The following is a 27,246-nucleotide window of genomic DNA, read 5'->3' as shown; positions in this document are numbered from 1 at the left end:
AGCAATAAAAAGCAATTTCTAATAGTTTCCTTTTCATTTAATATGAAAGAAATTGAGTGATTTAGTATTAAAGCGATAAGTTGCAAACTGTTTTATTTTTATAAATTATAACCTACTTCACAAGACTAAAAGGAATATGTTAGAGTAGCTGTGATATTTTGTGTTCAGAATGTGAAGACATTTTTGCTCTGTTCTCTCTTGGTAAGTAGGCAGAACTGGATAGCAAAAGTGCATTAATAGAAATTATTTTTCCCCCACACACAATGAGGACTCATATTTTATATATTTTCATGAGATGGTTAGTCACGTGTGGCTACAAGAGGAGACAGAGGAGAGGGTTGGAAAAGCAAAGCTTATTATATTCACACGTCCTGGAAACAGAAGCCACAGTGCACCATCCAGGACAATGTGGAAAAGACGCCAGGGTGGTCAGGAAGCAGAAGACAGGCGTGAAGGTAAACATTAGGCAACAGGCTTTACTGGAGTTTCTATGGGAAAGTCAAGGCAGGGCACAATAAACACGTTAGGTTTGGCTAGTTTGAGTAATTCCATTGGGCTTTAAACTGCAGGGGTGGTCGCTAGTTGCCCGGTACCTGGCCCCAGGATGGTTAATGTAGAGGTATATTGCCTCCTGGTGTATCGGAACTACACAGAGAAATTATGGCTCTGGAATGAATAGTTTGACCATCAAAGGCTTGTTCCTGGCTGGGCCATTTGTTATCTTTAAGAATTGGCTATTCCCAGAAGAGGTAGTCTTTCCTCAGTGGGAAAGATTTTTTTTTTTTTTTAACATGTCAAAACATCATAATATACAGCAAATAAAAATATTAAAAACTCTTGACAATGAAAATCTGATGTTTTCCAATAATATATACTGGCATATTGTAAAATGAGTTATATATTTATTGGATATCAGTAGGAGCTTGCTTAAATTGGAAGCCACTCTGCCCTCCATAATACATACCTTGGGCACTGTGCACATGAAAAGAATGAATGCTAAGAGTGTACCTCTTCTGCTCAGAGGATTCAGCAAAATCAGTTTCAAATTACCAGCATGGTGATGGTGTATTTGAGTTCTCCAGAGAAACAGAACCAACTAGATATGTACATAAGGAGAGAGAAAGAGACAGAGATATTTTAAAGATTTGGCTCACACAAGTGTGAAGGATGGTAACTCCAAAATCGGCAGCGTAGGTCAGCAGGTGATAGACCCAGGGAAATGCTGATATGGCAGCTCCCGATTAAAGATAGTCTAGAAACTAACTTCCTTCAGCCTCAGGGGACCTCAGTCTGTTTTCTCTTAATGCCTTCAACTGATTGGATGAGACCAACCCCTATTATGGAGGCAAATCTGCTTTATTCAAAATGTACTGATTTAAATGTTAATGTAGTTTAAAACATACCTTTACATCAATGTCCAGACTGATGTTTAACCATATATATGTGTACTGTGTCCTGAGCCAAATTGACTGATAAAATTAACCATCACACAGGATTAGCTAAAAACATGCTTTACAGTGTAGTAGTATAAATCAATACTGAATTCCAATAAGAGGAATAGCCTGAAACCCAGAACGGATTGTAATGTGTGGTCATGTTTGCAAAGTAACTTGTTCGTCCTATCTATGTCCATTTATTAAAGACTACCAAAGTATGACTTGTTAGGACCTTTCCTGGGTTGGACAATTCTCCATGGATCCTTCATATTTCTGCATGTCTTACAGTGAGACACTTACTGCCTTTTATTCTGAAGTATCATTACAAGAATGTTTGTATAGAAATAACATTTGGAAGAAGAGATGACATTTCCCTTTAGTGCAAACGGCAGGCCTGCTTATTGCCCATTATAAGAGATTTGGGTTTCCTAATTTCAGAATTCCTCTGTTGCTATAATGCAACCCACTCTTTGTGAAGGCATCCACATGGGCCCATCCCAGTCACCTCCATGGGACCTCCTAGTAAAGGGAACTGATACCAATCTGCTGATAACTATTCTGCTTGCTGCACCATGAGTAGCAAAGTCCTTTATATCTGTCCTACAAGTCTTGCATCTTCTACCATCACCCACAAAACATTGCATAATGGGCTAACTTGTTGGCTTGAAAGAAGGGTAAAACTCACAATTTTGACAGTTCTTGAAATCTTTCATTTTGATCCTCACTCTATTTTATTGGTGACTATAATGCATACTGTGGCATTCTCTTTACTCTTACATATGCTCATCACTGCATCAAAGATGAAATATCTGAATGTTATAGACAATCTGTGTTCCTCTCCCCCAAAACAGAAATTAACAATATGTTTTTGATAATAGAAGGGAACTCCTATGTTTTAATATATGCTCTTCATAAAAAAGCCCCATATTGCACTTCACATGTCTCTTTAAATACAACAGCAATGCATTTTGTTCTGATTGAGAGTAACTTGTGTATTCACCTTTCCTGACCTAATAACTAAACTGAAGAGTGACCTAGAATAAAAAAGAGGATGAGAAGATCAGCCTCAGCTGGCTATTGGGGACAGATGATGTACAAAATGTTAGTCTGGCCAAAGACTTCTGTACCCCCATGAGATACAAATTCAGCAGTAAAACTTTATTGCCACACTATTAATGAGATCAGATTAATTCACTCATGTCAGATACTTATGAGGTGTGATGTCTCAGGCCATATTGAAAGGCATGCACAAAGATAATTGGTATAAATTGAGAAAGGGGAGATATCCAAGTGCTGACTCTGAGGCAAGGTAAGGCATCCCTGGCCAGAGGCATTTCTACATGCATACTACACATCTGGGTGTTTAAGGCATGTGCCCACACTCTGCATTCCGGCAAGCGCTTTTTTAATACTTTATTCTGACTCAGAGAAATAATGTTCATAGTAAGGATAGAAAAATGTGTATACATTAGAAAAATGTAGGCAGTATGTTTTTATAATGGCAGGTGTGGGGTATAATTTCCAATTAAGTTCTTATTATGAGGTCTGCCAATTAAGTTCGCGGACTTGTTACAATGATGTTGCTAACTTTTTTTGATATCAGAGAGATTATTCATTATGAATTTGTACCAACTGGACAAACAGTTAACCAAGATTACTACTTGGAAGTGTTGAAAAGGCTGCGTGAAAAAAGTTAGATGACCTGAACTTTTGGCCAACAATTCATGGCTCTTGCGTCAGGACAATGCACCAGCTCACACGACACTGTCTGTGAAGGAATTTTTAGCCAGTAAACACATAATTGTATTGAAACAACCTCCCTACTCACCTGATGTGGACCCCAGTGACTTCTTTCTTTACCCAAAGATAAAGGAAATATTGAAAGGAAGATACTTTGATGACATTCAGGACATCAAGGGTAATACGACAGCAGCTCTGATGGCGATTCCAGAAAAAGAGTTCCAAAATAGCCTTGAAAGGTAGACTAGGCACTGGCATCGGTGCATAGCTTCTCAAGGGGTGTACTTTGAAGGTGACCATAGTGATATTCAACAATGAGGTATGTAGCACTTTTTCTAGGATGAGTTTGCGAACTTCATTGTCAGGGCTTGTATGTTAACCAAATTCAGTTATAAAGCATCAAGACTTATAGATTACTCTGGATATCCAGCTTATGTGTCTTAACAAAGCTAAGGCCACTGTTCACATCCTTAGCCTTTTTATTTTTGTATTTTTAAATCATGGACCCCTTTTATAATAGTAGAAGTGTTTTTGTTGTTGTTGTTGTTGTTTAATACATAAAGCTTTAATTCTCTTTTCCATAAATGTGTAATATTTAAAATTCAGACCTGTAATGATGTCTTAGTTTTAGAAACAGGTTTTCCTCCACTCATTTTAAAATGCTTATTTTATATAATTCAAGATATTAGATTAATTGAAATAAGTTTTCCTTCTTATTTATTTGTTTTAAATTCATATAATTATTCCTTTTATTTACATAAATGTCACAATCTCTTATTCATCCTTATTTTCTGAATAGTGTGCATTATTTGTAGGAAGTAACATTGCCACCTTCAAGAATTTTCACTTAGGTGAAAAGTCCAGTTTTTTTAGTGAGATGTGTGTTTTTTTAATGTACTGTTTAATAACATCCATTTATGTAAGGTATTTTTATAGAACAGTATTTACAAAGGAAAAATGATGGAAAATTTTTAAATTTGAACCACATTAGTATATGAATCTTTATTCCCAGAGTGCATGAACAAGTCTTTTTAATCTGAAGCGTATTGATAAGTCTCATTACTTCACTTAGAATACAATATATACACATAATCTTAATCTAAAAAAAACTACAAGATACTGTTATCTACTGGATTTAAAAAAAAATACAAACATATGTATTTATACAATATTTACTATGTATTAACCATTATTTTGAATAATCCTATAAATTAAACACCATCATTACACACACGTTACAGATCAGGAAACTGAAGAATAGGAAGGTTAACTTCCTCAGTTAGCTGACAGAGCCCGCCTAGGCAGTGTGATTCTAGAATTCATGATCCTAACTACTACTTTATGCTATTCAAGCACTTCATTTTTCCAAGACAAATCAAACAAGCCAATTAGGGCAGGGCTCTCCCAAATTCTGCTTCTTTAGAGTGCAATTCCATTCCACTCTTACTGTTTATTCACAACTGATTCTTCATATATAATTTCTGGCTTACAGTGACCACTAGTCAAAATGCAAGGAAATAGTACTAAATAATTTTAAAGGAGAAAAACATAAGATATTTTCATATTAAGTAGCATCCATAAGGAAAAGAGCCAGGGTATATATCAGGTATTTTTTTTAATCCTGATAAATTAATAAAAATACTAGCATGCATTGAGAATTTACAGTATTTGTACAGCAGGCAGTATGGTGTTTTACATGCAATAGCTATTTTATCCTTTGCTATTATACTCACTACAGAGTAGGTGCTGTTATCTTCACTTTACAAATGGAGAAATTAAGGATCAAAGTGAGTGAGTAGCTTACTCAAGTGTCAGAAACAACATTTCAATCCAGGTACTATTGCAACAGTTTCATGTGAAAAGAAGAAAAAAAAAAAAAAGACTCAAGTCAGGTGTCAAATTGAAAAGTTTTAACAATATGAGGCTTATTGAAGAAGGAAGTTTCCATGCTAAAGTAGACTTCAAATGTAGTACAATTTTTGAAAACCAACTGGCAAGATCAAAATCAGCCACAGACTTGATAAATAGGAAAAGAGCAAACTGCTACTCTTTCCATTATGCCAGAGCAGGAAAGTGCTCTGTAAAATTAAGTATCAATAAAGTGAAGACAAAATGAAACTTTTTTAAAAAGCATAGGCGCAATTAAATGTGAAAATTACTCATATTGGATGGTAATGAAGCAGATAGCTTAGTGAAATTGAGAACATATCTGATTGACTATAATGGAATTTTCAGCTAGATCAAATCACACATTGTATTAGTCATCCTGAGTCAGGGCACAGGCTGATTAGCAGAAAAGGTCACAAGAGAAAATTTTATTTTTTTTCTAAAGTCAGAAGGGCCATGATTAACGAGTATGATAATAGCAAGTATGCATTACATCTGCATATGAGAAAATGTCATGCAGATTCCCCGTAGTGTGTGACTGCACGGCTCTGTCTCTAGTATACTAGTACGTCTTGCTTTGTCCAGTAAGTTCCAGTTCGCTACTTCATACCCAGGAGGAAGAGATAACAGTTTCCCTGGTTTTGAAACAAGAGAAGGAGTTCACAGTAATTTCTCATGCAATAGGGTAATGGAACTATCTTTATGATGCTGTGGACAGTTTGGAAAATAGTATACAAAATGGCTAAAAAGCAAGGATTCACCATAGGAGCAGTGCAATTTTAAACATATCTACATCAGGGATCACCTGACATGAATGTTTCTCTCAATTCTACCACCTCTTGTGTGATCATAGGTGATAAACCTTTACTTTGAAGTGTTACAGTTCTATAAAGGAAAGGATCTGAAGTAGGTGAACTCGGAAGATTATATGTGTATAATATTTCTTTAAATTATCACTTCCTATATCTTATAGAACTGCAATGGTGTCCTTTAAAAAAAAAGAATCTAGAATATACAGAAATATTTCACTGTTCCTTTGAGATTCACTGTTCATACAGTTCCATGATGAAAGCCTGTCCTGGGCTTTCGAAGGTATGGTTCTGCTGAACCATTCATCTCTTGGCAAGAGGGCATTCATATTATTTTGATTACTCAGATTATATATTACAAGTTTGCACGTACTCTTGGAACATATGAATTACTCATATTACTTAATCATTCTTCTAAAAGTCTGTATCACTCTATGTTTGTTCTGAGCACTTACCTTTCATCCTTTTTTTGATCTTATCACTTCTATTTCCCTGTTTTTTTGCAGATTATTGTTTCAATATTTTGAGAGAGGGTCTGCCATGTATATAAAATTGCATCCAAAAGGCAATTGAAAATAATCCATGGAATGATAGTGTTTGCAAAAATCACACTGTAATAAAACCCATGGAGCAGAATTCATTCTCTTTTGAATTAAACATTTTAATTAGATTGGTGTAAAAGTAATTGAGGTTTAAAAGTTTAAAAATAATTGCAAAAACTGCAATTACTTTTGCACTAACCTAATATTAAGTAGAACCTAAGCAGTGGACACTATTGTAAAATTTGTGTGTTTCTTGTCATTGAATTTTATAGATCTGGATAATGTGGAGGGCATTGCTGTGGACTGGATTGGAAATAACCTTTACTGGACAAATGATGGCTATCGGAAGACCATTAATGTGGCCAGGCTGGAGAAGGCTTCTCAGAGTCGGAAGACTCTTTTAGAGGGAGAGATGTCCCATCCCAGAGGGATTGTGCTCGATCCTATTAATGGGTATGAAATATGTGATCAGCTTTGTGTAAGGAAAATGATATTAAACACATTTGTTTTTTTTACATATTTATTAATTTTACTTATATGCACACATGAATTCACATGTAAATGGTCTAATTAGAAAAAGTTACTTATTTAGTGAATTTCTGTCCTAGAGAATGTGCTAAATAAACGTGTCAAAATACAATAGACTGAAATACTCAGATTATTTGTATGAAGGATATATTTACTTAATTTATTCAGACAAGCATCATAATTCTCCACTTTAGACAGCCCAACACCAAGATAAATAATCAATTAAATCAGAGAATCAATCAATTTAACTTTTAAAGTCTATTGAAATTTAATATATTCAAAAAAATAGCAAAGTTTTCTTTTGTGCAATTAATGTAGGCCAGATATTTTGTTAAATAAGCTACTATTGCTCCTATTCTGTAATCCTCACAATATCCCTTTGAATTAGTTTTTATTCTCATCCTTGTTTTACAAAGAAGAAATTAGTAACTGATCTTCAAAAGACCATTCAATTATTAAGAGACTAGGTAGATATTTAAACCCAAATGTCCTGTCTCCAAGACAATACTCATAACTACTATACTCTGCTACTTTTTACTCGTCTTGGTAATCACATAATTTTAGACATAAACATAGTTTCCATATAATGACATTATTTTACAGTATTTACTACTAATTTTAGGATGGAATATTTTGTGTAATCCCTGTGAATACAGTTTCCTTTGATTTTTATTCAGAGCTATTACCTGAACACCAACAATACTGTACATATAGAAATATTGACAAAATGTGAAAATTCCCAACAGAATCTCAGAATGAAATGAATAGATTGCATATTTTATATGTATAATTGTTATATGTGATTTTTACCCCTTCCATGACTTACGTATCATTTTTTCAAAATAGCATCACAAAATGAATATTATTTATATCTTACTACATACATACCAAAAGTACTTACTTAATTAGGAAACATGTGCCTCCCTTCATAAACCAAGATACCAGATTACGGTTCCTAGAAGTATATGTGTTGAGAATAGCTGAAAATACAGTCAGGGTGCTTCTTCCTGGGTTGACACCTAAGCAGTGGATGAACTCTTGTATGTGTTTTTGTAAGGCATAATTATAAAGTAATTTCAGTAATTTTATGTGTAGATTCCATAATTATCTGTTCTATTTCTAGACTTTTAAACCAAATTATCTGTCTGACCTTTATCAAGGCAATCTTAATTTTAAGAGAAAATACTTATACCATACTTTCTAAATCTACTTGAAGCAAGTTGTTTCAAATATGTCTTAAAAGATCCTCTTCCTTCTTTGTATTGTGTTAGAGAATATATTTTCTGATAGAGTTAAAGGGTGCTTGTGGTACTCAGAAAGAAGACACAAATATGGAGGTCATAGAATCATATGATTTGGAAAGCACTTTAGAGGCTACTAGTTCCATTTATCACTTAAAATGTAGGAATCCCCTTCAACACTACCCTTATAGGCAGGAATTCAGCTTAGCTTTCAAACCTATAGCATCTACATGGTTTATGATAGTTGCAGGGAATTCTGATGATGATTATTAATATTTTATCTTTTCATTGAGGTACTATCTGCATTATTGTAATATGTGTCTTCCAACTAACCTTATACTTGCCCCTAGTGCTACAAAGAATGACTCTCATATCTCTTCTATCCAACAGATCTTCAAATAGAATGCTGCTGTCATGTACCAACCTGTAAAACAAACACATATGTGCATGTATACGCATGTGTGTGTGTGTGTGTATATATATTTGTCCCTAGCAATATTCTATTCCCAGAGCTCTATGCTAGGTATATGGCAGCTAATAAAACAGGCATAGACTTAAACTTCATGAAACATTTTGTGTCATCTGCAAGGTAGGGAGTGGGAAGATGTAAAAATACACAAGTCCCAAATGAGCAACTCATGGAATTTCTCTAGACCAAAGTGATGGAAGAAAACAAACAGTTTTGACATGATGGACACTAATGATAGAAACTATTTAAATAGGTTTGCTGAAAGTCCTCTCCAAGGAGGCATCATGTAAGCTGAGACTTAATTGTTGAAAAGGAACAAGCCATGGAGAGTGAAGGAAAGAGTATTTCTGGTCAAGAAAATGGTACATTAGAAGACCTTAAGTTGTGCAAAAGCCTGTCAGAGGAACTGGAATGAAGATCATGAGGTTGGATTGTAGATAGCAAGGGGGAAAGTGACCTAAATGCAATTTGAAAGGAAAGCAGGGTTTCTTCCGGCATAATGAGAGCTTTGTACTTTTTCTTCAGTACAAGGGTAAAATAGAAACATGATATACTCAGATTTATATTAATTCATATTAAAAATAATGCTAATCTTATTGTCCTGTCGAGAATGGACTAGAAAATAGAAATGGAACCATGTGAATTTAATTGTCCAAATAAATGGTTCACCCTAATATATATATATATATGTGTATATATATATATATATATATATATATATATATATATATACATATATACATATATACATATATATATATATATATATATACATATATATATATATTTAAGAGGAAGAAACTTTAGTTTGGAAACCTCCGTTTAAAATAGCATAATATAACTTTAATCAAAATATTTCAGAAAAAATGATGTATTTATATTTTTTCCTACCTTCATACCTATTTGCAGCTGTACACAAAAGGAGAAAAATCTGTGATTTTTCTGTGATCACAGATTTTCTCTACCATAATTTTCTTGCTTCATAACCATTTGTAGAGTTAGTACATGATTTATTCATTTATTTTTTATTAAAATGTGTTTTTGATTAACTACCATAGAGATCAGTAGGAATCAGTAAGATAATAATTGTCCTCAAGAAGTTTATAATATGGTATGCTTTGTGTACACACTCCACACACACACACACACACACACACACACACACACACACACAATTACCTATAAAATAAAACAGAATGGAATGCATGCTTTTCAGAAATTCAGTGAAGATTTAATTCAGAATTGAGCTTTAGAGGATGAATAGGATTTCCAAAATGATAAAGTATGTCCCAGGGACTTGGGGTGTGCCATCATAAGATTAGTCGCTGTTCTGAAGGGACAGCATAAGCAATTGTTTAGAGGCAGAGAAGTTAGTGGCAGTTTTGAGGAGAGATGAGTTCGTTAAAGCTAGAGTAGAGATTATGTGAAGGGACATAGTAGGAGATGAAACTAGAGCAAGCAGAAATCTTCAGTGCCATAATTAAAAGTTTGCATTTATTTTGCTGACAACAGAGTAATTGGAAGATTTTTAAAACAAAAGTCATATTTTTCAATTCATGATTTAGGAAGACAAGTTATAGCAGTATGACAGCTGTATGAGAAACAACCTCTTAGGAATTCCCTTTGAAAAGTGCTGAAAGATAGGCTGTAGCATTTGTAATAGGAACAGAAAAGTGGAGATTGAGACAGGAGGCACTGAAAGAATAGGACTGGCAGGCTTCAGTGACTGTTGAAATGGAGATAAAGCTGGAGGAGGAACCAGTTACGATGGCTGTTCTTAAGCTGATAGCTGTAGATGGACTCCTTCCTTTGTAATAATTTCACATTTCATAATTTATGTCAATAACTTAGAAAACTACATTTCCAGTTCTCAATTCTCAAAATATTCTCTATTTGAAATTTTCCAAAGCTAAGTGCCTATTTTCCCCCAAACAGTATCTTGCATATCCCTGTCTCAATTAATAGTACCACACCCTCTAGTTAACAGCTAGATATTATGTCGGCAACTAAATCGATTTTTTTCAATAGTAAAATTTATTTTACATCCATGTCAGTGAAGCTCTTGCGGATTTAGGCATTTCTAGAATTGACCACCAGATAATACAGTTTAATTTGGGGACATGATTAATATCAACAAAGCCAAGCTTAGTGTTACAGGATATAAATATGGACAAGAAATAATCCCTGTCCTTAATTATTTTAATTTTTAATTGGAACCATCGGATATACAGCACCATCAAATACAATAAAAGGCATAAGTACTATAAATTAACTTTCAAATGCCCCTAGGAAACAAAGGAAAGAGTCTATTTTGACAGAAAGGATAGGGATAAACTTAGTCAAAAATTGTATTTGAAGAGGCCTTGAAAAATAGAGGTACAATTTTTCTTCCCATATTATCAGAAGACCAGCTTAACAATTTTGATTTGATAAATAACCCGTGTCCCACCTATAAAAATATTTATATTAGTTTCTGCTTATTTTATAGATTGTATTTCATATTTTGTTTGTTTAAGAATCTTTATATTTGACATTGATTGTAAGGCTTTACAATATAATGTTTAATCAGATAATGAAATGGATAGATGATGTTCACATATGTAATCTCTGTCAGATTAACATCACTTAATTTTGTTTTCTTATATTTTGTTTGAACAAATAATCTTAGTAATAGATCAGATCATAAAAAAAATATTTCTTCAAATAGCAAAACAATACAAAACATGTTTAGAATACCCAGAATTATCCTTTCTTGTTGTATGCATATGTGTGTGCACATATGTGTGTGATTTGGATTAGGGAGTCTCCAAAAAAGTGTCACTATAATTTTAAAAAAAGCTAGAGGGAGAGATAATTATAAGCTATAAAATGATAAGAATGAAATTGCATTGATTAACCATATTTAAGATTTCAAAAAAGTATAAATAGAGAAGAAAAAGTTGCATATTTCCATTTTATGTAGTAGATTAATGTAGTGGAAGTCAAGCAGTTTTACCTAACTAATATAGGATTAAAACAAATGGAATGTCTCTTAGGTTTGTTCCTACCGGGTTTCCTCGAAAATAAGACCTAGCTGGACCATCAGCTCTAATGCATCTTTTGGTGCAAAAACTAATATAAGACCCTGTCTTATATTATATTAAAATAAGACCGGGTCTTATATAATATAATGGAATATAATATAATATAATATAATATAATATAATATAATATAATATAATACTGGGTCTTATGTAAATTTTTCCTCCAAAAGATGCATTAGACGTGATGGTCCAGCTAGGTCTTATTTTTGAGGAAACACGGTAATTTGTCCCAATAATAAAAGCACTTGAAAAACATACAGGACACAAGATAAGCATATTGTCATGTTTATGTCTAGAATTAGAATATATTTTGATTTAATAAAATTCACCAATCTCAATATACTCAATATACTTTCTAAGGTCTAAAAAAGACATATCAATATCATTGTAAACTGTTAGAATTTAAAAGAGCATACCTTATTTTTCCTTGAATAATGTGCACCCATGTTTTTTGCCCAAAGTTTCCGGGGTAAAAAAAATTTTTGTTTTAATTTTTTAATTCAAATTTTTATTTGTTTACATTTAGGTACTTGTTTTTTGGTGTTTTTTTTTGTATTATAAAGGAATTTGCATTTATCTTTTTAACATATTATGTTACCAAAAATTTATGTAACAAATAATTACAAAACTCAAGAACAGATACAAGCTACAAGAAACTTTATGTACAAATAACAAATTTATGATATTTACGCATCATAGAAGGCCAAGAAATCTTTGTCCTTGCAAGTCCGTAATAAGTTCAACAAAAACGATTATCGTGTTTCAGGGTATTATTTTGCATACGGGTATTGTTATTGATTTCTAGGATTACGCTTTTAACCCATAAGCATAAGTAAAATAATTATAAAATATTTATATAGCTATGGAGTTAGTACTACCCATGTATAATGCACATCCTTATTTTTCCCTCACCAATTTGAGCAAAAACGTGTGCATTATACATGGCAAAATATGGTAATTGGCATGAAATAATGAATGGTGTGTTACATCCTCAGTTGTCACAAATCTGCCTGTGTAGTTCACTCTAGGATTGTTAGTCATGGATACAAATTTTTCACAAATGACCTCAGAAATTCTTTAAGGTCCACAAAAATGTGTGAGGCAGAGGATCTAATAAGAGCATTTCTAGGGTAAGCAGCTTAGGAGAGCTTTGGCGCTTTATAAAGTGGTTTATGAGGTGACTGAATTAAAACCTACACTTTAATTAATAACTCAGAAACTTTCACATGACCCTCAAACAACGCAGGTGGAGGGTTTTAACCTTATTCATGAAGGAACTGCAGCATTAGCTCAAGGGCCCTTCTCCCACTGTTAGAGCTTACGCAGAAAGATTTGTTTTTAAAGGCAGATGCTTTTGTTTGAGATAGAAATTAAAGCTCAAAATCTCAAGGTCAGTCAACCTGCTGTTATTAAACTTATGTGCAGCTCAATCATCTTCTGTGGGTTTTGGGGTAATAATAAGCAGCAATAAAGTATAGATCATTTGCACCAGGAAGACAAATTAGACCTGGCCAAACAAATGCAATATGACTGTGCCTTTTAGAACAAAGACAACTCAACCAACAGTCTTAAAAAATAATAACTCATCTGAGATTAAATAAAGTCTGGAGTAGATCATTAACTGTGCCCTGAGTTCTCATGTTAGTCAACCTGCTTTTAATTACATAATTGATTATATGTTTCATGAAGTGGACAGCATTTAAAGATAATTAGTAATGCCTCCAAAACCATTTTCCAAACTTGATAAGAACACCAAAGAAAATTAATATTTGGCACTTGCTGTTAAGTTAATTAATCATTGCAGCCAATAAGTGTGGTAGTGGTGGTGGTAGTATTTCTGTACTGTGTCTAACTGGAGTCGGCTCCACTGAACAAACCTTTACTGCCTCCTTCTTTTAGCAGATAATGCATTTAGATAGGAGAAAAAACAGAATGTAATTAGGTTTTATGGAAGTGCCAAATCTGAGGAAGTGTCCCTCTGTACAACAGCTGGTCAAAATAACATGTGTACGTTCTTATTTGTAATGCCTTAGCTGGATGTATTGGACAGACTGGGAGGAAGATGAAATAGATGACAGCGTGGGAAGGATCGAGAAGGCCTGGATGGATGGCTTCAAGCGGCAGATTTTTGTGACTTCAAAGATGCTGTGGCCAAACGGTTTAACTCTGGACTTTCACACCAACACGTTATACTGGTGTGATGCCTATTATGATCATATTGAGAAAGTGTTTTTGAATGGAACTCACAGGAAGGTAAAAGACAAATGCTGCTGTTTTTAACCCACAGGCTTCTTTTTTTTCACAGAGCCTTGTTTTGTTGTGTTAAAAATACTTTCAAGTTTATTTTTACCCCTCTGAGGTGGCTGCCAATAGTCTCTGTGGGGTGGCTAAGGGAGGCTGAGCATTAAGCGATGCAGCTGGCACTTGCCTCCAGAACAGGCCCAGCTCACTGTGGTATGCCAGGATTTGTGAGATTTTTAAAAGAAGCTCTCAGGATATCAGAGCTGTTTGAAAATGCAGTTTTTCTACATTATTGATGAGTTTGCTGTGATCAAGCAACCCAACTCTTTTCAAATGTCTTCAATGTTTACAGCTGAAATTTAACTTATAGAGTATAAAAAAAGTAATTATAATGCATTTATTTGAATACAAAAGTTCATGACACTGGAATTGAAACCCAAGAATAAACTGAACTTTGAGCCTGTTGCTCTGCATAGATATCAACTTCCTCTTCCCTCTTTTGGTAGAATAATTGCAAAATGATTTTGAAATTCTTGGGTAAAATTGAGAATGCAATTGACTGTATAACCGAGGTAGCACAGACAAAACATCACCTCAATATTTTATCTCAGAATTACCTAAGCACATATAACATTATGAAATGACTTCAACTGTTTGGTTAAATAATGGAAAGTGGAATGTTAGAAATTACCAAAATGCTTTCTTTGACACTACACTTCCTGCATTTTTGGAGAGGAAAAGGGCACAATCAGCTAAGTCTATTCATTATGAATTCTGTTTGAGAAATAAATAGTATACTGATCAGTTAACACCATTTTAATCATTGGTTTCGTCTAACAGTACTAGAAATATCTTTCTCCAAATGAGTATAATTTATTGACACATAAACTAATGTCACATATTTAATAGGTTCTAAATAAATATTTAGGATTCCTTTGAAGATGTTGATATGTAACACAGTATACATAGCATTGTAATAGCCAGCATATTTTAGCTTGCATGGAGGTAAGAAAATAAGGAACAGTCTCAATTATTTGATGTATGAAAACTTGTTATTAAAAACCTCAGATAAAAGAAACAAAATTTGAATTGCTAACACTACATTATTTGGATAGCATCCTCAGTTTTCTAATATTAAATGAAGTGAGTACAAAATGCTTTTTCATATTACATATGAGTACAATATCATTTTATAAATGGTGAATATTATTGAAATATTCCTTATCTTCTACAACCCTACGTGTGAAGCAGGACCTATCACACAATTGCTCCATTTAAACAACAATATAAAACTGGAACGTTAAGAATACATCAAGATAATCAGAATTGAAATTAGTCTGTGAGCCTTGTTTATCTATTTACTCTACCAATACATTTTCCTATGTCCAAAATGAAAATTTTTATCTTCCTCTCTGTCATCGCCTAGATTTTTTCAATTTGCATTAACCCAATTAAATTGGAAGAACCCTTTCACTCCCAATGTCTTAAGACTATGGTGTATCCCTTGGCTATTGGATGAGCAATATTACAATGATACTAATTATTCAGGTCAATTTCTATCCCAGGATATGATTCTAGAATATCATAAAGAAAAGACACAGGGAAGATTGTCAGGCAAAATAATTTTAATGCTTGCATTTCTTGACCATATGTATAATGCCATACATTAGAGAATTTAAAAGGATGAAGTATAAATGGTCTCCTTCAAATAACATGTTCTAAAACATTTTTAAAAATAGGCTCACATTGTGAATCCATTTTTCAAATATATTGAAAGAAAATATAAGTTAAAGTATTAGGTAGAGCACTATCTGTTATACTTATTTGAATACCATTTTTCTCTAAATATTTAGTTATGTTTCTAAGGGTCAGTTCTGAATTTTCACAATGTGTTTATATTTTGCAGATTGTTTACAGTGGGAAAGAGTTGAACCATCCTTTTGGACTGTCACATCATGGAAATTATGTGTTCTGGACTGATTACATGAATGGTTCCATTTTTCAATTAGATTTGATAACGAATGAGGTGACATTACTGAGGCGTGAAAGACCACCCCTGTTTGGACTTCAGATTTATGATCCACGAAAGCAACAAGGTATTAAAAACCAAATCAAATTGCTTCCGAGTTTCACACATAATAGTACTTCACAGTAGTACAGAAAAGTTTTATTTTAACAGTGTTGCTAAAATTTTATGATAAAAGGTGTCTAGTTACCCCAAAGTCAGTCAAATGTTGGACTTTATTACTGAAAAAAATTATTTTATTTTTCAAATTAACCTGAGGGAGTAACAGGGAATTCTATATGAGTGAAATTAAAGGTTTTGTCCAAATACTTCCTTTATGATATCATCTTCACTGAAGAAGTCAGTTGTTTGAAGTAAAAAAGCTTAATGTTCTCAAAGAGTACCTATTATGAGCAGTTAGAAAAACTTTGAGTGGGAAAGGAATATTATGGGAAAATATTTAAAACTGCATCATATAAGGAAAATGGTATTTTTAAAAGTATCTTACTATATTTATCTGATTAGTTTCGTGTACATTTAAGGAATATTTAATTATTTTAGATGATATAAAAGTAAAATAATCTACCATGATATTCACATCTTATTAAAATCAGGTAATATATTATGTTTTATCGACTACATGAATAATTAATATTTATTAGGCCGTCCATAAATAGCCTGACTCAGAACTTAGGTATTAAACAAAAGCATTTGTAAGGTATGTGTTAGATTTTTCGGGTTATGAATCTAAAGTCATTGTTCCTTTTTGTAATGGAGATACCCTTGTGAAAATTTAATGAGCACACATTTCAGTACATTTAGGATGAAAATTATATCTTGAATTTATCAATGCACATGTTATCAATGGGAGTTATCTAGCAACAAGAGTTTTTGAAGATATTTCAGCTAAATGAGGGATATTAAAAGCAAACCATCTCAATCAAGGGTTTCCTTTTTTTATCTTCCCTACTGCATTAACATCACATCATTGGGATACAAATACAATTTTATAAAATAATGGAAATACATAAAGTGAGAAGTATGTACAGTTTCAATAGCTAATAAAAGAAAATTATCTTTAAAAAGAGTAAAAATGAAAGTACTTGAGATAGTATAAGCTATAGTTGAGGACAAGAAATAAACAATATAGCAATTGCCTGCATTGATCAAGTGGTAATATTTCCTCTTGCATTCACATCGACCCTGGTCCACCTCACAACAACCATTGTCACTTGTCTACTCTAAATCAGAATCAAGACTTTGAACAGGAACAACCGTTTTCATCTCCTGTAGGGTCTTCTTTTCAGAATTACTGTTCCCTCTAATTTCACAATCATTGGTTTCCTGAACATCATTACACCAATCAGTATACAATCACATTTCCTATTTCCATTCTCCTTAGATATTGCTTATCTTGAATGTCATTGCCAGACACCCTATAGCCAAATCCCATGACATTTTCACGTTTTCTTTAAATTTCTAGTTGTTTTAGAAAGTTGATCAATTAAATGCTACACATGGAATGAGATAGGTCCTGTCTTACTATAAAATGGACTTGGGCTTAAATCCAGATCCTAACACTTTCTCCTTCTGAAACTTTGGACACATGATAAAAATTTAACAAAGGTAAGAAATGATTTCTTCATAAAATTCCTACAAGAAATAAATAATTATTTGTTATACAAAAGTAAAATTTAGAACAATTTTATCTGTGTTTTATATTAATTAATTTGCCTTTACAGTTTCTTAATCTGGAGGCATATATTTGTAAGTTTCCTTTCATATAAGCATTTCAAGTAAATATTCAAAGGAGTAATGTTTCACAATCATATACAAAAATATATGCCTCTGATAGGATATGAGGAATATATTAGGTTTTCCAAGCAGTGTCACTGACATATAATTATTTAACGCTATCCCTTGGATACACAGTGTTCTTTAAAAGTACTTTAAAGCTTAATTAAAGACACATTAAAATGGAAACTTAGCCCTGATTACTAACCTGTTTGTACAACATTTATTGTGGAAACCATTATGTTCTGTTTTACTGAGATAATGTGTTCAGCCAAACTGATTGAAAAGCTTTCATTAACTTAGATGAAATAATCAATTAATTTGACTTTTCTACTCAGTTTTCATGTACCTAAGAATTGACTAGGTATATCTGAATCTTTTGAACAGACAATACAATATGGAAAGTATGTCTAGTCAACATCTTTTTTACTCAGTCAATAGACATTGAAATTTGATAACCTTCTTAGGATCTAATTTTTTAGTATATTTTACTGCATTAATCAAAGTAGCTAGATTACAAAGTAAAATGCACTCAGATGTTCAAATACAAACATGTTATCTTACCATGTTATAATTTTGTCTCAGTGGTGTTCTCGTTGGATTTTTTGAACATGAGATATTACTAAATATTTAAAAACGTATAATTAGTGGCTCATAAACTTTAGTTATATACTGTCTTGTTATTCTCTTTTCTCTAAGGATAAAATAGTTGCAATTAAATAGAAAACCAAACCCCTAAGTAGTACATATCATTATTCTTCATGGAATGGAATAAGCTAGTCTTATATAGCTTTGTACTATCTCTCTCCCTGTCTTCTTTCTTTCATTTGTTTCTCTATGAGAAACTATGTTATATCACTTTATTTCTATATACATATAGTAGTACATATAGTCTATATTTACTTATATCTAGTATTTATACATATGTTTGTAAATATATATATATATATATATATATATATATATATGATTGATAGATAGTATCATACATACATACATGCACATACACACACACCACCATCACCACCACCACCACCACCACCAACAACAACAACAATACTACCCCACAGGAATACCATGAAAAAATATTCATGAATGCTATTAATGTAATATCTAAATCCTTTTAGACTTGATGTCAAAAAATAAATCAGCTAATTTGAGCTCTCCAGATCAGGAAAGACTCTTATCAAATGTTTTGGTAACATCAGCTTATTTCAGGAAGGTAGACATATCACCATACTAAACAAAAGCTACCTCTAGGAATGAATTCCTAAATAATTCTTAGGTATTTAGAGTCAAAATGTTTTTCTCCCATGCTACTGTTGTTTCTTCTGATTTAATTGATTAGTTTTCCTTCTTTTCTATTTACATTTGATATGTAGAACAATTTTTATAACTCTCTCCTGAAATCCCTCATATAAAGCACAACAATGGTATAAAACTAACACACTTTTGCCTTTTTATCCTGTAGGTTTAGAAGCACACTTTTATTTTTCCCACAGGTGTGAAAAATTAATTAGGTATAAATTCTAAAAAGGGTTTAGAATATTATTCTTAATCAAAATTAAGTATAATATTCTATAAAGGGTTGATGAATGGTATCCTGAATCAAACTAAAATTAATAAATTAGTTTCTATGTTAAATATATGATATTTATTAACTAATTAACTGTCATTATAACTTCCAGAAGGTAGGATAAACATTTTTATTTAAATCTCATAAAAGACATTTAATATGAGTACTACTGATTTTTATTATACATATGAGAAACGCAATGATCAAGTAGATGTAGCAATTTGCTCTCAAGAAAAAATGAGCCAGGGATAAACTGGAATTTGAATTTAGGTTTTTCTGACCGCAAAGTATTTTTGTGTGATTAATTTATGCCACCAATATTTATAAAAAAAATATAACTGCTACACTTTCAGACAGAAGTAAAGGAACATTTGTTTTATTTAGTCATATTTTTATCATTGATCAATTTCGTATTCAAAATTTTTTTAAAGTTCTCCTTGATTACCTTTATAGAACCCAGGATTCAGAGATCTTAAGTTACAAAACACTGCTATAACTGGCACAGCATTTTTTAATTTAACGCATGACATGATTATTAGCTACATTATTTGACAGCTCTAATAAGATTTAGATTTAGTGATAGGGCCATCATCACAAAACTTTTTTTCTTTTCAAATTTCCTATTTTGGAGATGTATCATCAAAACTAACCCAAAATACTAACTAGGCTCTAATAGAGTACACACACACACAGTTTCAAAGAAGTGAAAGCTAAGCACATAATTCTACAAGAGAGAAAAAAGTAGACACATTTTGTCCTTTCCTCAGATTGACATGATTCAAAGTTGATTCTTCTGAAACTATGCTAAATGGAATATATAATTCATCTGGACTGAGGATCCCACTCCACTAGTGTTTATCTAACTTTTATAGTGAATGTGAAGTCTAATTTCTCAACTGCAAGCCAAACCATCTCTCCATCAAATAGAAAAGAGAAAATCCTGAGGAACAGTCCAAGATGGAGGATAAGATAAACACTATGCCTGCCGCCTGCCAGGATCACATCAAAATTACAACTAAATTATAGAATAATTTAAATCTCAAGAATCATCTGAAAAAGAGCTGAACAGAACCCCATAACTAAGGATATAAAGAAAAGACCACATTGAGACTGGTAGGAGGGGTGGAAACATGATATGGGCTGACCCCAAACCGACAGGTAGTTGTTGAACACTGGGAGGGACATTTTGGTGGCAGAGGTCCCCTGAAGAGGAAGGAGTCCCAGCCACACAGCCCAGTGGCCCTGTGCCAGGAAGAAGAGGGCCCACAACATCTGGCAATGAAAAGCAGTGAGGACTTTGTCCATCCCAGTGAGAAAGAAGGTGGTTGGAAACCCAGGCATCCTCTTACAGGACCCATTCATAGACTCCCTTGCTTTCAAATACTCACCTGAGCTCCAGTGGAGGGGTGGCAACTCAAGAGGTGCCAGACACATGGGGAAAGAATGAGTTGTGTGGCTGTGGAGTAAGGGCTGGAGGTACAGTGTCATTGTCCCTGTGTGGAGCCTGCCTCTTGTGTAGCCTAAAAGAGGGTACCATATTTTCTATGTTGAACCCTCCCCCAAATCTGAGATTTCATCAGTCTGGTAAAATCCACACATGTGCACCACCTTCGTCAAGCCTTATTCTGTCCAGATCATGCTGCATTGCTCCTGGGCACTCTTGTCTCCTGGGCAGTCAGACCCATACCACAAACTGTAGAAGAGTTTTACAGCAGTGGATGACCCGCGGTGGCCTGGGGAACTACTGATGGCAGACAGTCAGCCACAACTTGAGATGCAGCCTCTTTTGGGTATCTCTTGGGGATCTGCAGACCTGACGAGAGTGGTTGCTGGCTGTGGTGTTCTCAGGGCAGTTTGCAAAGTAGTCACAGGCCGGCACTGGTGCAAGAACCAAATCTACGTTAACATTATAAAAACCTTAGCCCACACTCCATGACTCTCTGGAATCCCACCCAGCTAGTGCTGCATCACTGGGGGAACTCTCAGCACCTGGGAGGCTGGACCCACCCCACAAGCTGCAAAAACCTTTTATAACAGTGAGTGGCCCAAGGTGGACTAGGGAATTTTGGTGGCATTCAGTCAACTACAACTAGCACTACAGTCTCTCTTGGCAGAGGGTGGCCTCTCAAGGTTCTGCACTCCTGAGGAGAGTGGTGGCTGGCTGTGTTGTTCTCAGGGTATTTTGTGAAGTAGTCACAGGCTTGGCACTGAAATAAGAACTGAATGTACATTAAATTTGTTAAAAAAAAAAAGAAACACAGGCCATAATTCATGACTCCCTGGGACCCCTCCCTGCCCATCTAGTTGCTGCATCATTGGGGATACTCTCAACACTTGGTCAAACAGTCCAGCCCATGCACCTAAGGAGGCTTCTTCAATGGCTCAGACTTAAAGGCAGCCAGCAGGTGGCAACAGGCCTAGGGGGTCCCTGGGCCTTTTGCTAAGCTGCCGCAGATCCAGTACTCATGGCAACCAGCCTTGTTTCACCCTACCAAAACATGAGGCTACCCCTACATTTCTCCAGGTCCAGCATAGGCAGCAACCGTCCACTTATAGCTTTATGGCATCTGTAACATAGCCCCAGGCCAGTCACAGGCAAGGCTGAAATTGTCCTGTACAGAAACCCCTCCCAAGAGACACCAGAAACAAAACACGACTGCAGGCATCAAAGCATACCAGAGTACTACATGGTTAGCCCCACAAGCAGCACACCCAAAGGGTGGTCTCAATAGGCAAAATAGCCCGCTGGGGTAAATCCCACCTTTGAGGGGTCAGCCCCCACAGAGCAACTCATACACTGTGGCTGTAGTAATACACACAGCCAGTTAGCCTGGGAGTCAATGCTACCCATTGATTCTCCAAAAGCAATCAAGGCTCAACGACAACAAAATACACAAACTACACACAAGGGAAAGTCCTGGAACAAAGGCACAGGTGATCAGGGAGACTGCACCACTGGACCACATGGGACAAATACTACATAAGGTCACTCAGCAAAGACTGAGAGACATAGGAAATCTACCTAATACCGTGTTTCCCTGAAAATAAGACCGGGTCTTATATCAATTTTTGCTCCAAAAGACACATTAGGTGTATTTTCAGGGGATATCTTATTTTTTCATGTACAACAATCTACATTTATTCAAATATAGTCATGCCATCTTCTGGAACATCGTCAAAAATGTACTAAATGCTTCTGTCTGGCTGATGATCTTAACTGGGGCTTATTTTTGGGATAGGTCTTATTTTGGGGAAAACACGGTACATAGAAGCAAACATAGAGACAGCCGACAAAGACACATGTCCCAAATATAAGAACAGGGGAAACCTCCAGAAATAGAACTAAATGAAATGGAGGCAACAAACCTACCATAGACAGAGTTTAAAACACTGGCTATAAGAATGCTCAAGGAACATAGTGAAATTTTGAACAGAGAGATAGTAAGAATAAAGAAAGACATAGAAACCATAAAAAAGAACCAGTCAAAAAAAAAAAAAAAATGCAATAGCTAAAATGAAGAATATAGTAGATTCAACAGCACATTAAATGAAGCAGAGGATTGAATCAGCGATTTAGAAGACAAGGTAGCAGAATACACCCAAATGAGACAACAAAAAGAAAAAATAATAATAGAAAAATGATAATCATTTAAGGGACCTTTGGGACAATATCAAGTATAATGACATTCGCATCATAGGGGTACCAGAAGGAGAAGAAAGGGAGCAAGAATTTGCGAACCTCTGTGAAAAAATAATGAAATTTTCCTCAAACTGATAAAGGAAATAGACATACAAGCCCAAAAAGTACAGAAAGTCCCAAACAAAATGAACCCCAAAATACCCACACCAAGACACATAATTAAAATGGAAAAGGTTAAAGGCAAAGAGAAAATCCTAAAAGCAGCAAGAGAAAGAACTAGTTACTTACAAAGGAGCTCCCATAAGACTGTCAGTTGATTCCTCCACAGAAACATTACAGACCAGTAGGGAGGGACAGGAAATATTCAAAGTGATGAAAAGCAAGGACGTAGAACCAAAACTACTCTATCTGGCAAGGCTATCATTTAAAATTGAAGGAACAATAAAGAGCTTCCTAGACCAGAAAAAGCTAAACATATTCATTACCACCAAGTCAATATTACAAGGAATATTAAAATGACTTCCTTAAGAAGATCAGGGGAAACAAAAAGACAAACAAAAGAAGATAAAAATATGAATAATTAAAATGGAAATAATTATGTACCTATCAATAATCACTTTAAATGTAAATGGATTAAATGTTCCAATCAAAAGATATAGGGTAGCTGAATAGATAAGAAAACAAGACCCATGCATATGCTGTCTACAAGAGATCCACATCCGATTGAAAGACAAACTTTTAGTGATAAAGGGGTGGAAAAGATATTTAATTCAAATAGAGATGAGAAAAACTGCAGTAGCAATACTTATATCAGAAAAAACAGACTTTAAAACAAATACTTTAAGAGACAGAAAGACATTACATAATGATAAATCAATCCAACAAGAGGATATAACCCTTATAAACGTTGATGCACCCAACAAAGGATCACCTAAATATATGCAACAAATATTGACTAACATAAAGGCAGAGATTGACAGTAACACAATCATAGTAAGGGGGTTTCACACCCATGAACACCAATGGACAAATCTTCCAGACAGAATCAACAAGGAAACAGCGGCTTTAAATAACACATTAGACCAGATGGATTTAATTGATATGTACAGAGCATTTCATCCCAAAGCAGCAGAATATACATTCTTTTCAAGTGCACATAGCAGGTTTTCCAAGATAGACTACATGTTAGACCACAAAACAAGTCTCAATAAATTTAAGAAGATTGAAATCATATCACTGTCGTCTCTGATCACAACAGTTTGAAACTAAAAATCAATTAGAAGAAAAAACAAACAAACAAAAAACAATAAAAACAACAACTCAAAAACACACAAACACTTGAATGCTAAATAATATGCTACTAAATAATGATTTTGTCAACAATGAGATCAAGGAAGAAAACAAAAGATACCTTAAGACAACTGAAAATGAAAACCCAATGACCCAAAATCTATGGGGCACAGCAAAGTCAGTCCTAGTAGGGACATTTATAGCAATACAGACCTACTTAAGGAAACAAGAAAAATTTCAAACAGTGTCATTTTACAACTAAGGGCACAGGGTAAAGAACAGCAAACAAAGACCAAAGTGAGTACAAGGAAGTAAACAATAAAGATTAGAGGAGAAATAAACAAGATAGAGGCTGAAAAAGAAGAGAAAAAATACAAGAGATCAATGAAGTCAAGAGCTAGTTTTTTGAAAAGATAAACAAAATTGATAAACCTTTAACCAGACTCATCAAGGAAAAAGGAGAGAGGACTCAAATAAAAGCAGAAATAAAGAGAAGTGATAACAGACACCACATGAATACAAAATATATTAAGAAACTACTATAAGCAACGATATGTCAACAAGTTGGACAATCTGGAAGAAATGGATAAATTCCTAAAAGCATACAATATTTCGGGGCTGAATCAAGAAGAAACAGAAAAGATGAACTGACAAATTACTACTAGTGAAATTGAATCAGCTCCCAAGGGGGGAGATTTTCTGGATTAGATGGCTTCACAGGTGAATTTTACCAAACATCCAAAAAACAATTAACACCTATTCTCAAACTATTCAAAAAAATTCAAGAGAAGGGAAGGCTCCCTAAGTCATTTAAAGAGGTCATAATTATCCTGATTGCAAAACCAGACAAAGACATTACAAAAAAAGAAAACTACAGGCCAATATCCTTAATGAACATAGATGTAAAAAGCCTCAACAAAATATTAGCAAACAGAATTCAGCAATACTTTTAAAAAATCATACATCATGACCAAGTGGGATTCATTCCTGGTGTGCAAGTTTGGTTCAGTATCTGCAATCAATTAATGTGATACATTACATAACCAAAATGAAATATAAAAATCATATGGTCATATCTATAGATGGAGAAAAAGCATTTGACAAAAACCAGCATCAATTTATGATAAAAACCCTCAGCAAAGTGGAAATACAGGGAATATATCGCAACATATATGACAAACCCACAGCTGATATCATACTCAATGGGGAAAAGCTAAAAATATTGACCTTAAGGTGAGGAACAAAACAAGGATGTCTACTTTCACCACTTTTATTCAGTATACTACTGGAAGTCCTATCCACAGTAACCAGAGAAGAAAAAATAAATAAAACACATTGAAATTGGAAAGGATGAAGCAAAATTGTCATTATTTGTAGACAGTATGATACTATGTATAGAGACTCCCAAAGATTCCACCAAAAAACTGTTAAAATCTATAAATGAATTTAGTAAAGTAGCAGGATACAAAATTAATATTCAGAAACTGGTTACATTTTTACACACCAGTAACAAACTATCAAAAAAAAAAAAAAAATCCAATTTACAATTGCATGAAAAAAACCCCAAAAACCTAAGAATTTAACCAAGTAAGACTTGTACTCAGAAAATTGTAAGACATTAAAGAGAGAAATTAAAGAAAATACAAATAAATTGAAACATATACCATATATATCTAATATTCCACTGTACATATTAGATTAAGATAAGTCATTGTTTCAATTTAGGATTAATGATAATAGTTATTATTATTATTATTATTATTACAGTTTATAAATAAATAATCGTTATATGAAATCCTTATTTTCAACAATGATTTTTTTCTTATTTCTAGATATTAGAAAAGTCATATACATGTCATTGAAACACTTAGATCCTCGGTATCCCCACCTGCAAATTAGATAAAAACCTACCTTATGAGTGTATAATAAAATTTAATTAAATTAAATCTTTTACGTAACTAGACCTAGTAAGGTACTTAATGGATTTTCAATAATGATAGCTGTCAATGTTTATAAACTATTTTATTGATATTTATGTGTAATTTTTAATTGTATTAAATTTATTGAGGGTGATATTGGTTAATGCAATTATATAGGTTTCAAGTGTACAGATCTATAATACATCATATGTATATTGCATTGTGTATTGTTCATCACCTTAAGTCAGATCTCCTTTTGTCACCATATTTTTGACCTGCTTTAATTGTTTCAACCTCCGTTCCTCCCCAGTTTCCCTTTGGTAATGAACATAATGTTGTCTGTATCTATGAGTTTTTATTTGTTTGTTTGTCTTGTTCATTTCTTGCTTTTGGTTTTATATCCCAGCTACCAGTGAAATCACGTTTGTTTGTTTTCTTTTTATTTCTCTGTCTGACTTATTTTTCTTAGCATGATATTCTCAAGATCCATCCATTTTGTCACTAATGGCAGTTATTATCTTTTCTTATGGCTGAGTAGTATTCCATTGTGTGTGTGTGTGTGTGTGTGTGTATATATATACATATAGTCTCATCTTCTTTATCATCTATCAAAGGACACTTCAGTTGTTTTCATGCCTTGGTCACTGTGAATAATGCTGAAATGAACATAGGGGTACATATATCTTTAGAAATAAATGTTGTAAAAAATTTGGGGTACATACCCAGAAGAGGGATTGCTAGGTCTTATGGTAATTCTGTTATTAATGTTTTGAGGAATCTCTATACTATTTTCCATAGTAACAATTTACATTCCTACCAGTAGTATATGAGGATTCCTTTTTCCTCACAGACTCTCCAACACTTGTTAATACTTGTCTCAATAATTGCTAGTTTAACAGGTGTGAGGTGGTACCTCCTTGTGGATTTGATTTGCATTTTCCTAATAGCTAGTGAAGATGAGCATCTTTTCATATATCTGCTGGGCATTTGTATGTCTTCTTAGGAGAACTGTCTGTTCAGGTCCTCTGCCCATTTTAACACTGTTT

General features: G+C 33.8%; 1 protein-coding gene across 5 annotated transcripts in view; it reads left to right on the top strand.

Moving 5' to 3' along the window:
* The window catches only part of LRP1B (LDL receptor related protein 1B), a 1,798,389-nt gene that overhangs the window by 1,027,214 nt on the left and 743,929 nt on the right, over positions 1–27,246 (top strand). For all 5 annotated transcript variants that reach the window (XR_012497488.1, XM_074335786.1, XM_074335783.1 and 2 more), the window contains 3 exons: positions 6,687–6,867; positions 13,769–13,988; positions 15,883–16,072. Coding sequence is in view for 4 of the 5 variants with exons in the window: in XM_074335786.1 (XP_074191887.1) it covers positions 6,687–6,867; positions 13,769–13,988; positions 15,883–16,072 (591 nt within the window). In the remaining variant the exon portion in view is untranslated. The remainder of the gene's footprint in view (positions 1–6,686; positions 6,868–13,768; positions 13,989–15,882; positions 16,073–27,246) is intronic.

The sequence above is a fragment of the Rhinolophus sinicus genome, linkage group LG01 (genome assembly GCF_036562045.2).
Source record: "Rhinolophus sinicus isolate RSC01 linkage group LG01, ASM3656204v1, whole genome shotgun sequence".
In the NCBI taxonomy this organism is placed as follows: domain Eukaryota; kingdom Metazoa; phylum Chordata; class Mammalia; order Chiroptera; family Rhinolophidae; genus Rhinolophus; species Rhinolophus sinicus.
Note: the sequence above shows the minus strand (reverse complement) of the source record. Positions and strands in the feature narration are given on the sequence as shown.